This window comes from Calliopsis andreniformis, chromosome 1 (genome assembly GCF_051401765.1).
Source record: "Calliopsis andreniformis isolate RMS-2024a chromosome 1, iyCalAndr_principal, whole genome shotgun sequence".
Classification (NCBI taxonomy): domain Eukaryota; kingdom Metazoa; phylum Arthropoda; class Insecta; order Hymenoptera; family Andrenidae; genus Calliopsis; species Calliopsis andreniformis.
The window spans coordinates 12038437-12051408 of NC_135062.1; the positions used below are offsets into that span (position 1 = coordinate 12038437).

The following is a 12972-nucleotide window of genomic DNA, read 5'->3' on the forward strand; positions in this document are numbered from 1 at the left end:
AGGATCTCTGACGCAGTTTGGCTCCTGTTTTTTAGGAAATTTCGTGCTCAATAGGGTGATAAATCTATCCCTCAGGACTTGAAACGAAATTCATAAAAAGAAGACAAATTGCAGAATAGTAGAAATCACAAAATAAGTGTTTAAGATCGAAAATTTTGGCCACTGATATATGCTAAATCAGTTTCTTTTCCAAAAGTACAGGCGATTTTCTTATTATAGATAATTGACGTCAGTGTTCAATCATTCACTTTCTAAACACAGCATTTTCGTGTCGAATTCTAAGTCGCGGATACGCTGCTTTTAAAGCTTCGTTAAGCACCTCTACATAAAGAGTCTTCAACATCTATTAACGCACAAACTTCGCCCAATAAGCGTCACTGGAAAGCTCAAAGACTTTGGAAGCTCAAATCTCAATTGCCAACAACTTTTATTGTCCAATCCATTGCGAAGATAAAATTGTAAGAAAGTTCCACGCTCTCCTAAGATTTCATCATCGCTACGATACCCAAAAGTCGGTACGTCTCCACGAACTACGAGCGTTTTCGTTCTCTCGCCTTAAATTAAGGACCCCAACGCTAATAAACTTTTACAAGAACTCTTTATCTACACTCGCTTGGGAGGGACAAAAACGCCCAGAGTTCGACGCAACGATAAGCTTAAGCTTCATGTGTACGAATTATCAAATTCTCACGTACCTCTTAAGTTATCCTACGAAACTATACAAGTAAAACCGACACACACACCGCTCCTATCTCTGTTCTCGTATCTCCAGACTGTTGTCCATTGCAATCACTCTAGACCTGCTATCCTAAACAACTAGAAACCTAATTGACAAGTACAGTCGATGATTTGGTCAGCGACTACGTAACAAACAAGCGATCGACTCTCGTGAGCAAATATTTCAACGTCCCTTTTCTCCTTCGTTGATGGAATACCAATGAGTATTCAAAACGTTTCTAAAGATCAGATTTGAACGTTAATGCGGTTACCTCATGTCCCCAACGCGATGTAACTGTTTCTTCGTTATTATTTGTCGTCTGTTCTTCGTTTGCGAACGAATGCTGGAGTTACAGCGAATAACAAGCCATCGTTGACTCGCGAGCATCCTGACAATGATCCCATTCCTGTCATATCGTTCTCCTCAATTCTCAGATTAGTCAGTCTTCCCTTTTCCGTTTCGCATGGCTTCGTCAACTTTGGATTTCCCATTTTTCATGCTTTCTTCAGCCAGAGGCTTTGCATGACCGTTTTCTTTATTCTCTGATGATTTCTCTGTCTTCTTACTACCCTTGTACGCCTGGCTGTAGAAGTCGTCGAACAGGAAGTAGAAGAACATCGCGTTTGGTAGGATCAGAATGAGGGACCATCTGGGATAGTCGCAATCGTAGATGAGCAGTTGACAGCTGTGTAGGAACGCTAGACAGAATTGACCCTGGTGGATAGAAAACAGAGAAGTGTTAATTGCTGGGAGATGAATGAGAGTGATTATGAAGAATTAGTTTTTTGCGCATATGAATCGTACCATTTGAAGTCTCGTGATGTATTTCTTCCACCAGAGGTATTTGTGGTATTGAGGTAGCAGTGCTGCTAATAGATAGTACGTGTACATTATGATATGGACGAAACTGTTTATAACACCTGTAACAAAGAAATTGTATAGTATCATTTTTAGTGTGTGATTCGAGATGGAGGCTGTAAATTTCTAAATATTCAAATTTCTAAGCATTCAAATATTCAAGAATTTAAAAATTCAAATTTTCAAATATTCAAATTTTCAAATTTTCAAATATTCAAATTTTCAAATTTTCGAATATTCAAATTTTCAAATATTCAAATTTTCAAATTTTCGAATATTCAAATTTTCAAATATTCAAATTTAAAAATTTTAAAGTATTCGAATTTCAAAATACTTAAATATTCAGAAGTAGTTCTACACTATCTGTGTTCTAATTCTTAGATAATACAAAGTGTTACAAAACCGATACCTCGTGAGCACCTATTCACATATAATAAACAGTATTTGGTGAAAGGGTATCAGATAAGCAAATAATACCTATGAAGGTGCCATGGCCTCCAGGGTAATACTTGGTTGCACCCCACGAAATCATCGGCATCACGGTATGGTGGTACAAGTGGAGGAACGTGATCTGACTATCTTTCTTTCGTAGAACGAAGAATACCGTGTCGAGGAGCTCGGAGATCTTCGCTAGAAAGTAAACGTAGACGCCTCTGGCGACCTGCAGCACACATTAATGAAAACGTGTTGTAGAAACTGCAATTTCAGCTTCTGGGTACGTTGAAAAATGTCAAAGGGCGCTCGGAACCTCGTATCGTGTCATCGACTTGAAACAAATCTCGGTACGTTGAAATCGAACGTGCAGATGTCGATCGAGGCAAGGAGCACTAATAACCGATCGAGAAGGAAGGGAAAACCAGAAGTACCCTGAGAGCTTCCGGCGAGTTAGAAAAGTCGACGGGTTGACACTTCCAGCTGTACTTTCTCAGCCAGGCTCCATCCATGCCTTCGTAGAACAGCCAGAAACTGAGGAGGACTTGGAGGAAGTTGTACACGATTAGAACGTTCTTCATCTGGTAGGGCTTCCTGTGCTCCATTTGTTTCGGGCCCCATGACAACACGAAGTACAGATAGCCAACTATAATACTGAGGCCAGGTACTGGAGATGGTATGAGAAACCAGTCTCTTGTTCGTGGATCTGAGGAACAATTGACACTCGATCGTAGAAACAGTTTACCTTGCTATAAAGTCAGTGCCATATTTAGAACAAATACATTCAGTTAATTTTTTATTCGATATTATACACAGATATTAAGTGATTGAGAATAGAAGGTGTCACTTACCCGAGAGGTCATGGAAGACGTAATTGTAGAATCGAACCACCGAGTTATTGTAAATATTCGACATCCTGTCGATCGGAGGATCGATCAGTATACTGCTCGCGTTCATCGTGGAATCGACTGAAACGAACGAGAACGGTTAGCTTTGACATTTCGGCTTTTGAGCAATCGCAGAGCCGATTCAGGTTCTTTCCCGAAAAATGTCAGGCGTCGTAAAAACGAGGCAGAAGCATATGCTTGGATATACACGGTGTCACAATATTAATAGTGGATACCTTGAAAGACTTTCAGCTTTCGAAAATGTTTCAGATATTTTTCAATTTTTAAATATTCAAACTTTAACAGTTTTTTATTTTCAAATTATTAGAACTACTACATTTTCAAATATTTAAACTTTCAAATTTAAATATTCAAATAAGCATTTAAACTCCTAGATTTTCAAATTTTTTAAAATTTAAACTTCTAAATTTTCAAATTTTTAAATTAATCTTTCAAGACGCTAAATCTATTAAAATTTACTTATTGTTATTGATTTTTTTTACAATGTTTCAGCAGGAAAAGGAATTCCATCTTTGAAGAATTAAATTAAATGTCCCCTCCAGATATGACAGATTAAAAAACCAAAGTAATTTTTCTATTAACCAACGATTCAAAATATCTATGGTTGTAAATTGTCATGTAAAATGACCTGGATCAAATACTTTTGTTTTTGAGATACTGATGTATAAAGTTTTTCACTCCAATACTGTCTCATGGACTTCTGTCTTTTTCAACCACCATTTTTAAGTGACAATATTCTTTTAATATCCTTTCTTTTTTCTGAAAACATAAATTCTATATTCTAGATCTCAATTAAGACCCCAATTCAAATTTTTTTTCAAATCTGACATAGGTCGTTTTACCTCACAACCACAGATACAATTCTGTCCATCATAATGGGTCATCTTGAACAAAAAAATCGAAATGTATGAATTTCTATATACAAGGTGTTCAAAAAAAAGTGGTCCACCCATGACATTTTCCTCCATGTCTCCTATTCCTCTAGAGCAGGTCGCTGGTATATAAACAAACGTGGCGAACAATTAATTTTCCCCTGGAAATGGCAATCAGATTCTGTTTCCTCGGTCGAGCAGTTCATTCCACTGGTGTCCCATTGCGCAACGGTCACGATCGAACAGATTGCTCAAATCTACATTCCCACTTGAAATCTACCTATGAACCGGTTCCTATTCCATTTCAAACGATTCGTCGCGCAGAAAAGTGGGGAAAAGTGGTAGGTTGGTTTCGCAGCCTTTAAGGACAGCGCCCGAGCCGCTTGCTCAATGGCAATGTTATACCTCGACGAGAAATGTATTTTCCTCCTTGGATTTTCCATCCCCCCTATAGGTACACGTTCCTGCCAAAGGAAAGGGACACAAGGCCTACGCGTCGTTACGTTTATCGTCAGACATTCCCGCGTTATTTGCCTTTTTCTTCAAATTCTAATCGCCCCGACCCCAAAAAAGCGCTACCTCTGCATAGGAGAGCCCCAAGCCAAAGATATAAAACGGTGGTATTTGAGGTTTTCGAAACGACTGTTAACAGTAGCCGTTTAGCAGCGCAGCAGTGACGAATGACTCGCTCAACGATGCAAACGAGTGTAAAATGAGACTCTATGCTAACTTTACGACGCCTCGTAAAGTTATGTCGAAGCTTTCCTCTCGGAGCGACTCGAACGGAACCCTGTAGAAAAGGACTCTGCAACGGCGCTCCATTCATTCGGTTATTAAGGTAGTTGACCCAGTGGCCGATCACTTGGTAAGAGGTGTAGATTCTTTCGATGAAAAAGTACTTTGGACTGAAGAAAAAGACAATTTTTTTAATTATCAATTTACATCGTTTAAATTAGCGAGACTTATTGACAGAGAAGAACTTAGAACTAGAGTATCGAGATAACTAGCGACTCCATACTCGATCAATACAAGATCAAGCGATTTGTCAATGATCTAGGACAATTATGTCAAGCATGCGAAAAGGGAGGATGAATCATGAATTATTGGAGCATGTGTTCCTGTGGGACACGTTTTGTCGAAAATGGCAACAGGTTGGAGCATGGAATTTTCACTCGCGATTTAGTAGAGAAGAAAGAAAAAGGAGGACTGACACAATTACGGTAATCGGTAATCGGTCATGTGACGGTGGCGCAGAAAACTTGAAAGGCTAGCTTTCATTCAGGAAACCAGCCGAGCGTCTCGACACGCCTCCTCTTACTGCGAAATTGATCGTTGATAATAAGCGAGATGCGGCTCTAACGAGGTACAAAACTCAATTCTTCGTTGAAAGTGATTTAAATTTCCTTTGTTAAATTATTGAATTTTTTTAACGATAGCGATTCACGTAACATAAATTTAAAAGTATTTTAGATACTTCGTGCAGTGAAATTGGAGAAACTGGAGCTAGATCGTAACACTTGGAAATGAGGTAGGTAAAAAACACACTACTACAATTTTCATAATTAATGAACTTCTGGGCTACGTGTGAAGGAATCTGTGAGTCACTGTACCTGGCGAGCATAGCATTTACGTTAGCAACTTTGCTTCTGTGCTACATTAGGTAGATATGATTAGTAGATCAGTGGACATTGCACTTCGCCAGAGTGGGTTAATAAATGCACGTGATGACTGTACAGAACAAGAAGATAAGGAAACAGATTAGTTTTCTGATGATTTAGAAACTATATATGCTAGATAGAGCAAGTGTATTCGAGTTAAATAAGAATAAATATATCGAACAGAATACTTTCTGCATGCCGATACATGACTCATTAGCTCAGCAGTTATTCACAGTAACCCACTTAAGCCTCATCAAAGGTACGAGTGACAGTACACACAAGTAAAATTCTTCTCTGAATACTGCGACCCAAGAAATTTTTATTTTGCAACCCCCCCATTCCCCGAACCGATTGACCCACCTTCATATAAATTTCTAGTGACATCTGACGACCTTCCATAGAATAGAATTTAGAAAGTGGAATATATTTGAATCGAATTTTTGTAGTTTGCAGCATAAACAACATAAACATCACGACAGGATGAACTTGCCACACCGCCTACTTCTAGCCTCGCAAACTACCTTTATTTTCATTCCACCAGATTAGCTGACCCGTTTCCGCCTGAAACGAAGACTGCCATCAAAGCTGTTCCTCAATAGGCTATTACTTTCTAACGAACATATTCCCTCTCTATTTTCATTAAAAATCTTGCACGGGTAATTGACGAACGCGCGGCAAACGAGAAAGCCAGAACAGAATAACTGAAACACAGGCCCGAAGGTACCTATTATCTTCGTGCTTAAATTTTAATGTAGTCAATTGAAAAACTTCGCGTTGTCAGGTATGTATGTCAGCCATAGCACACTGGTGGTCGTTAGAATTCAAGGGAAACTATGCGCTCGTAAATCACTCGTAAGTTACAAAAATTGTATGTATATTTGCAATTTGTGTTATGCAGATGCAAATGCTGGGATTGTGAGGCGAATTATATACAGGGTATTAGACACTATTCGACAACAGGTGTCAGAAATTTTAAGGAGTGATTTTGCACATTAAAATGGGAGAAAAATAAACAGTGAAAAAGTTGTGGTTGAGGATTTGTCGCAGAGTTATTAATTTGTTGAGAACATGATTAAAATACGTGTGAACTGTGTCTGACTTGGAAGTCATTCTACTGCAAAGAAGCACTAGACAGGTCTGATACAAAAATCAGTAGAATAAAAGTCCTAAGCCAGACGTAACGAAACCAGTAGAATAAACCCCAAATTAGGTATAACAAAATCAGTAGAATAAGTTCCAAGTCAGACACTTGTCACATAAATTTTAAGTGTTCTCATCCTAAAATGTATTTCATGTTAAAAGTTTCTTCATCTCAATTTGCGTCTACCCAAGCCTATAAATTCTATTTCATAGACTTCAAGCAAGTTGTATACTCAATTTCCTCAAAACTCAACTCCGATCATTTTGCCTTCGAGTGACAGCACATGTGATTAATATAACACCTCAGACTAAATAATTCAGTAAACTCCACGAACCTCAGCATGTGACAATTAATAGGCAACACTTAACACGATCTCGCGAATGGGAAAAAGACATTGTCGCTTGACAAACTCTACAGCATATCATTTATTTCGCAAGAGGCCCGCCTGTCCACTCCTCATCGACGCACATCAGACTGTACCACGCTTAAAAAGAGTACTATGTAGTCAGCAAATAGAAAACCATGTTCACACTCGCAGACATCCTGAAACAGACAGACTCTCTGAAGTGGACATCAGCGATAGTCACGCATCACTTGCTACACCAATCTATCGAGACTCATTTCCCAGTTGAGAGCGCAATTTATTATATTGCGTCGGATGGTAGCTCGTGGAGATAGGTCGCGAAGGATTTTCCGCGGAACCAAATCTCGCGCGCTTGGATAATTCATTTCCGACGTCGGACATAATTGCTTCGTTTTTCGCCATGTATTGCTCAATTAGTCTCAATTACGCGCAAACAGCCACAAGATCGAGCGTGACAGGACTGAACGTAGACGAGACGGAGGCCAATGCACCTTCGAGGCGTGATACGCGCGCGATTCACTGCATCTCGCGACGAGGAATCTCAGCTCGCGGGATGCAGGATTCGCGCGGGGAATGTGTGCCACGAAGGCTGCGTTTATTCCTCCTTCCGCTGTCGTATCTGGGTCACGTCGATCCAACAGGCCCCTGATACCGGTTCCAGAGAGAATTGCGCACCTTTCGCGCCAGCGACCACGAGCGCTTAATTATAGGCGAAGATCCTTTGATCTTGGACGTCCGAATCGATCTTTCACTGCAGGAATACTGTCAAGAGTACTATTCGTCTTCCACGAGAAGTCTTTTGAAGACCATTAGGAGCAAAGCTTTCTAGAGGACTTCTCCTAGGACAGAAATGGTAGAGGAAGTGCAGAAGATTTTGAATACCAGTTTGTTTAATATGTTGACTGTCATCTTAAATTAACTAAATACTGTATCATTTTGGTAGTGATTCTACCTTTAAACAAAATTTAAATAAATGTCAATCATTTACAGCTCATTTGCCTCTATTATTTTCGATATTATAAGGCAGATATGATTAGTAGGTTCCTAGATATGTAGTTCAAATAAACTGCACTTCCTCTACATCAGCTCATCTGCATTCTTAATCTCGGCCTAGCTAACTTGACAGACTGAATATTATAAAATCGATCTGATTCGTGCCTGGACTTTCTAACGAGATTCTTTTGCATATGGTAGTGAGCAATATTCACAAAATCATATTTCTCGAAGCAACGTTCACCAGGACCTGCTCGATCGTGGCTCATATGAATCACGGTCGAACGTGTAAAGTAACGTATAAAGAATTTAAATTGTTAAGTTTTCTGCCGGGGGCGATGACGTTACGGGCGATTTATTTCTGCGGTAATTTCGTAAGTTCGTTGCTTAAAGTAATAGCCCCTTGCTAGTTCTGCGATAGGTAACGATGATGAATGGTTGTTGCGACAATTTCGCGAGCGAAATCGCGGCGAGGATCGAACGTGCTGAATTTGGAACGTGATCAACAGGTGGTAGATAAATGAAAGTGGTGAGCGACCGTAAAGAAGGGACTTTGACATTAAAACTGGGGAGCGGAGAGAGGGAACTTATCAGTGGCTTGGATAACCGGATTGCTCGAAATAACTATACGCTTGTAATAGTTATGACTTTTACCTCTAGCGCTATGATATTGGTTCCTCAATGTAAGGAATTCGGAATCTTAATTCGTAAATTTGAGAGACTTCAAGTAACTCAATACTCAAATACTGAAATTTTCGAAATTTTAAATGTGTAGAATACAGATTTTCCAATTTTCAAATATTCAAATATTCAAATATTCAAATATTCAAACATTCAAACATTCAAACATTCAAACATTCAAACATTCAAACATTCAAACATTCAAACATTCAAATCTTTAAGTATTCAAATATACAAATTTTTTAATTTTCAAACATACAAATATTCAACTTTTCAAGTATCTTTACGAGAATGCTAATTTCCCAAGTGTTTCCTGAACAAACTCGTAAGTCACTGTACTGGTGGAGTATACACAAATCAACTCTGACGAGTGTCCTTCATTCCACTTGCAACCAAAGAGATCTTAATCGAACAGTCGCATTACGATTGCGATTCTGATGTTTGACCCCTGATCGTATATCTTCTGCATCGTTCGCTGTAGAATTGCAACGTGTCTTGAAAGTCAGGTAAAAAACAAGACAACAAAACGTCTAATCAGTTTACATTTACCAATTCTAAATGAAAAGAAGTTAAATATTCTCTACGAGTTTTTTTAAATTCGAAATTCAATATTAGTGTAACAATTTTACGACACTTTTAATCTAAATAAATATCAATGCAATTTATTCATTTATCTATAATCTAGAATATCGAATATAATATCGATATCTATAATATCGAATTTTATGCGTTTCCCAACCACTAATAACTCGAAAGTAAAGCTTCAAACGCAATTTCCTCATTATTTATTTTCCTCTTATTTTAACATTTACTTCAAAAACACCCCTTAAAATCTCTAACACCTGTCGTCAAATACCCTATACTACCGCGCTCTAATGCACACTAACTTTAAAAAAAGTACATTCACGCTCAAATCAAGCAAGTGAAACCTCTGAGATGTAATAGCTAGCCAAATGAGGACAACGACATAGAGTTTTACCAGGACCTCTGACCCAAACAGTTCAAGGGTCGTGTGAACTGCGTCTCCCTAGTTTCCCCCAATATCGCGTATTTTCTCCAAACATCGAGACCCAAAATCGAGAACTCTTTTCAGCCTGCATAATTTTACTTATTCTGACTTGAAGGAATGATCAGTTGCTCTAGTACAAGATCATTTCTCTTGCCACACTTTCTTCTCAAGAGCCACTTCTCGAGCACACACACTCTACGCGCGTCTACCTACACACGCGAGAGAGGTGGGAACATGTGATCGCGTGAGTGAATCTCTGTTGCCATTGGCAGTGAGGTAGAACCACTCGAGAGAATCCTTCTGATCCTCGACCATCTCCGCGAAATCTGATATTACGCAACTAGCCAGTGGCGGCCGCAACTGATGACCATTTCTACAGACGATCTATTGGCGGGAAAGCAGGAAGACGAGGTAAACTGGACGTGGATTTATTACATTCTAATCTTCTTAGTTGGGATATTCTGGACTCGAACAATACTCCAATTTTCAAATAAATTAAATTAATGAAATTTGTTAACTCTGTTAATTTTTTTCTTAGTTTGAGCCAAATTCGTTTAACATATAATTCAGAATATTTAGAATTCAAGAATTTTCAGGATTAATAGATTTGATTAGCGTTGAGTTGATTAAAAATTCACAGTCTATTTATTAATTTACCTTATTTAAGTTTAGCTAGTTAAATAATATCTGCAGGTAAATAGCCTGAAAATAACTGATAACTACTCTCAGAGTAATCGGGCTATTTATGTACTAATTAAGAGGATTCTTGCGTAACCTTGTTTCGACTCATTATGAGATACAAATATACCAGGAATATGCAATATTATGATCGCTTCACATGCCTTTTTTGCAATTCAATGTCCTTGTTTTTCCGACACTCTACCTCAGAAAGTACTCAACAGTGGAATAATTGAATTATTAACAATGTTTTGCATCCTGCGATTGTCTCGAAGCGAACAACGTTATTCCTGTGTGGAAAATAATTCGAATACCTGTGATTATTCGAAGGCAGAAGTTTCCCAACATCTTTCCTTCTGTATCATTTTCCTTCACGCTCGATTTTACGACTTACGAGGAACAAACAACATAATTCAATTAAAATTCAAGGAAAACGATCCGCGAAACGTACGCCTAAGGATTTCCATAAGTCATGGCGATCTTGAGGTATGTATTTCGAATGCGAAATTTCTTGTCAAAATTCTGCTACTTCACGAGAGAAAATTTGAGCTAGGTAGCAAGCTTCTCTCCTTCACAAAAAGTGCAAGAAGAATAGAACCACAGTTGAAAGCAGATAACTGCCTTTTTCTGGTAACTCTCTTTCCAATGAACCATCTCCATAGAATGATGAGGAAAAAAGTGTCTCTGCTTGAATACGAAATCTAGCGATAAATATGGACATCCATGAATTTGCATCGAGATCAACGATTTGCATTGTTGAAACCAGAGACGCAAAAAGAGAACGACTGTTCAGCTTCGCGTTACAAGAGCTGTTTCTCCAATTTAGGTAAACATCAGCAACGAAATCCCATCGAGGCGGTTAAAATCAGGCATCGAAGGCGAAACTTTCAAATGTATCGCAAGAAAAAGAAAAAGAAAATTTAAAGCTGTCTCGTTTACTCGCAGGAGCACTGACCTTTACTCAACGTGCTCTTGCACTTTCGCGCTTACATAACTCTGCTCGCTTCCTACGCGATTCTACCGACCTTGATGCTCTGTATACATATACAGATTTTTCCTTCATTCTGAATTCTTTCCTCTACTATTTCGCCTCTTTCCTGCCAGACAGACAGACAGACAGACAGACATTTTCGTATCGGTTCGGAGAAACCACGCTGAAAAGAGTCTACGGCGCGTCTGATCGAGATGGAAAGTGGTTCCATCGAGTTGTTGTCCCTCTTACCTTTATAGCGAAGGTAGGACAGTAAACTAGTTACTTTCCACTTCAGGAAGTCATTTCGTGCTTCTTTCGATATCTGGTTTCATCTGGCGCCCTCGTTCTACGTAAAAACAAAGAAAAATGTACCATTTTTTCATACGCGAGAGGTTCGATAAGCAAAGTCGATGAATATCGATCCCCTGCAGACAGAGACTTGTATGTCATGCACTAGACTGCTTATTCCCCTTGTAGAACTGCAGGATGAATGTAACCAGAAAGTCTGTACTAAACTGGTGCATACGTGACAAAATGGAGTACGTAGATAGCTACCTATACAGCTACAGACACAGTATGCATTACATATACAGACTTCTATATATATAATACTTCTATATTATACTTCTATATTATACTTCTACATACAACACAGACTTTTATACAATAAAGAGTTATTACACAGAAATATTATACAAAGTGTCCCAGTAAAAATTACCACCCTGATTATCTTTCAAACTGTAAGAGTAATGGAAAAATTCTTCAAATAAAAACTGCTTGATATTAATTTCATTTATCAATATGATATTAATGATTTAATATCAAACAATTTTTATTAAAAAAATATTTCTATCACTCTTTCAGTTTAAAACTGTAAGAATTTTTACTGAGATACCCTGGATAGAAGTCTCATGTACTTTTACCCCTTCTCGCAGCGCATGCGCTTTAATCAACACACCAAACTGGTACATAAAAATAAAGACGCCTCACAGACAAAACCTAGCAGTCCAGTGTATTACATAGAATTCTATGTCTGCAAACTCCATGTCTCCTATTATATTCCCAGGTCCCACGAAACCATCGCGAGCCACATAACAGGGGTGCCTTCCTTCCCCAGGGTAATTGCAACTCAAATTTAGCACTACGACGATGGGACGACGCACACTTCCGGTACGGACACGGAAATTCTTCGCGGCCGCGGTTTCGTGACGGCTCGTTTCGCGCGGGGAACGCGATTGATATCGAGGGAGACAGGCGGAACCAACTCCATGCCGCGCCGCGTGCGTTTGTTATCGCGGCTACTACGCCAATGTCGTGCCTCGCTCAGGTTAGAGTGAAACTGCGACCGTTCGCAATTAGATTTCTAGTTCGAACGGTGGTCATTCACCCGTGAAATCGACCGCTCCTCCGGGGAGAAGAAACGATCCAGGGAAATCTGAGCCAGATTTTCTTGGTCGTTCGGCAACGAGGGAATCGCAGGCGAAATTATTCGAATCGCCTCTGTGGGAATAGTGAACTAACGAGACGATCTTCGCCTTGCTTTCTGGCTTCGGTGAAGACGCGCGGCTCTGAGGAGAGGAACTCCTTAAGTGAAACTTGCACTTTTTTAGCGGTCCTTAACCAGTTTGCGGAGTTCGTTAGACTGAACACATTAATAATCCTTTTAGCTGAAAGTTATGAAGACATG

The 12972-nt window shown here is 39.1% G+C and overlaps 1 protein-coding gene across 4 annotated transcripts in view; it reads right to left on the reverse strand.

Moving 5' to 3' along the window:
• Window positions 1–416: 416 nt before the first annotated feature.
• Window positions 417–12972, reverse strand: part of Sit (stuck in traffic) — a 48082-nt gene continuing 35526 nt past the window's right edge. For 2 of the 4 annotated variants that reach the window (XM_076374855.1, XM_076374849.1), the window contains exons 3-7: window positions 2860–2976; window positions 2443–2714; window positions 2054–2237; window positions 1523–1638; window positions 417–1432 (exon numbers count right to left, since the gene is read on the reverse strand). In XM_076374855.1, coding sequence (XP_076230970.1) covers window positions 1154–1432; window positions 1523–1638; window positions 2054–2237; window positions 2443–2714; window positions 2860–2965 — 957 coding nt within the window. In that variant the 5' untranslated portion in view covers window positions 2966–2976 and the 3' untranslated portion in view covers window positions 417–1153. Of the gene's footprint in view, window positions 1433–1522; window positions 1639–2053; window positions 2238–2442; window positions 2758–2859; window positions 2977–6921; window positions 7031–12972 lie in introns of those variants that run through there. The other 2 variants (XM_076374865.1, XM_076374872.1) reach the window with 2 other exon arrangements.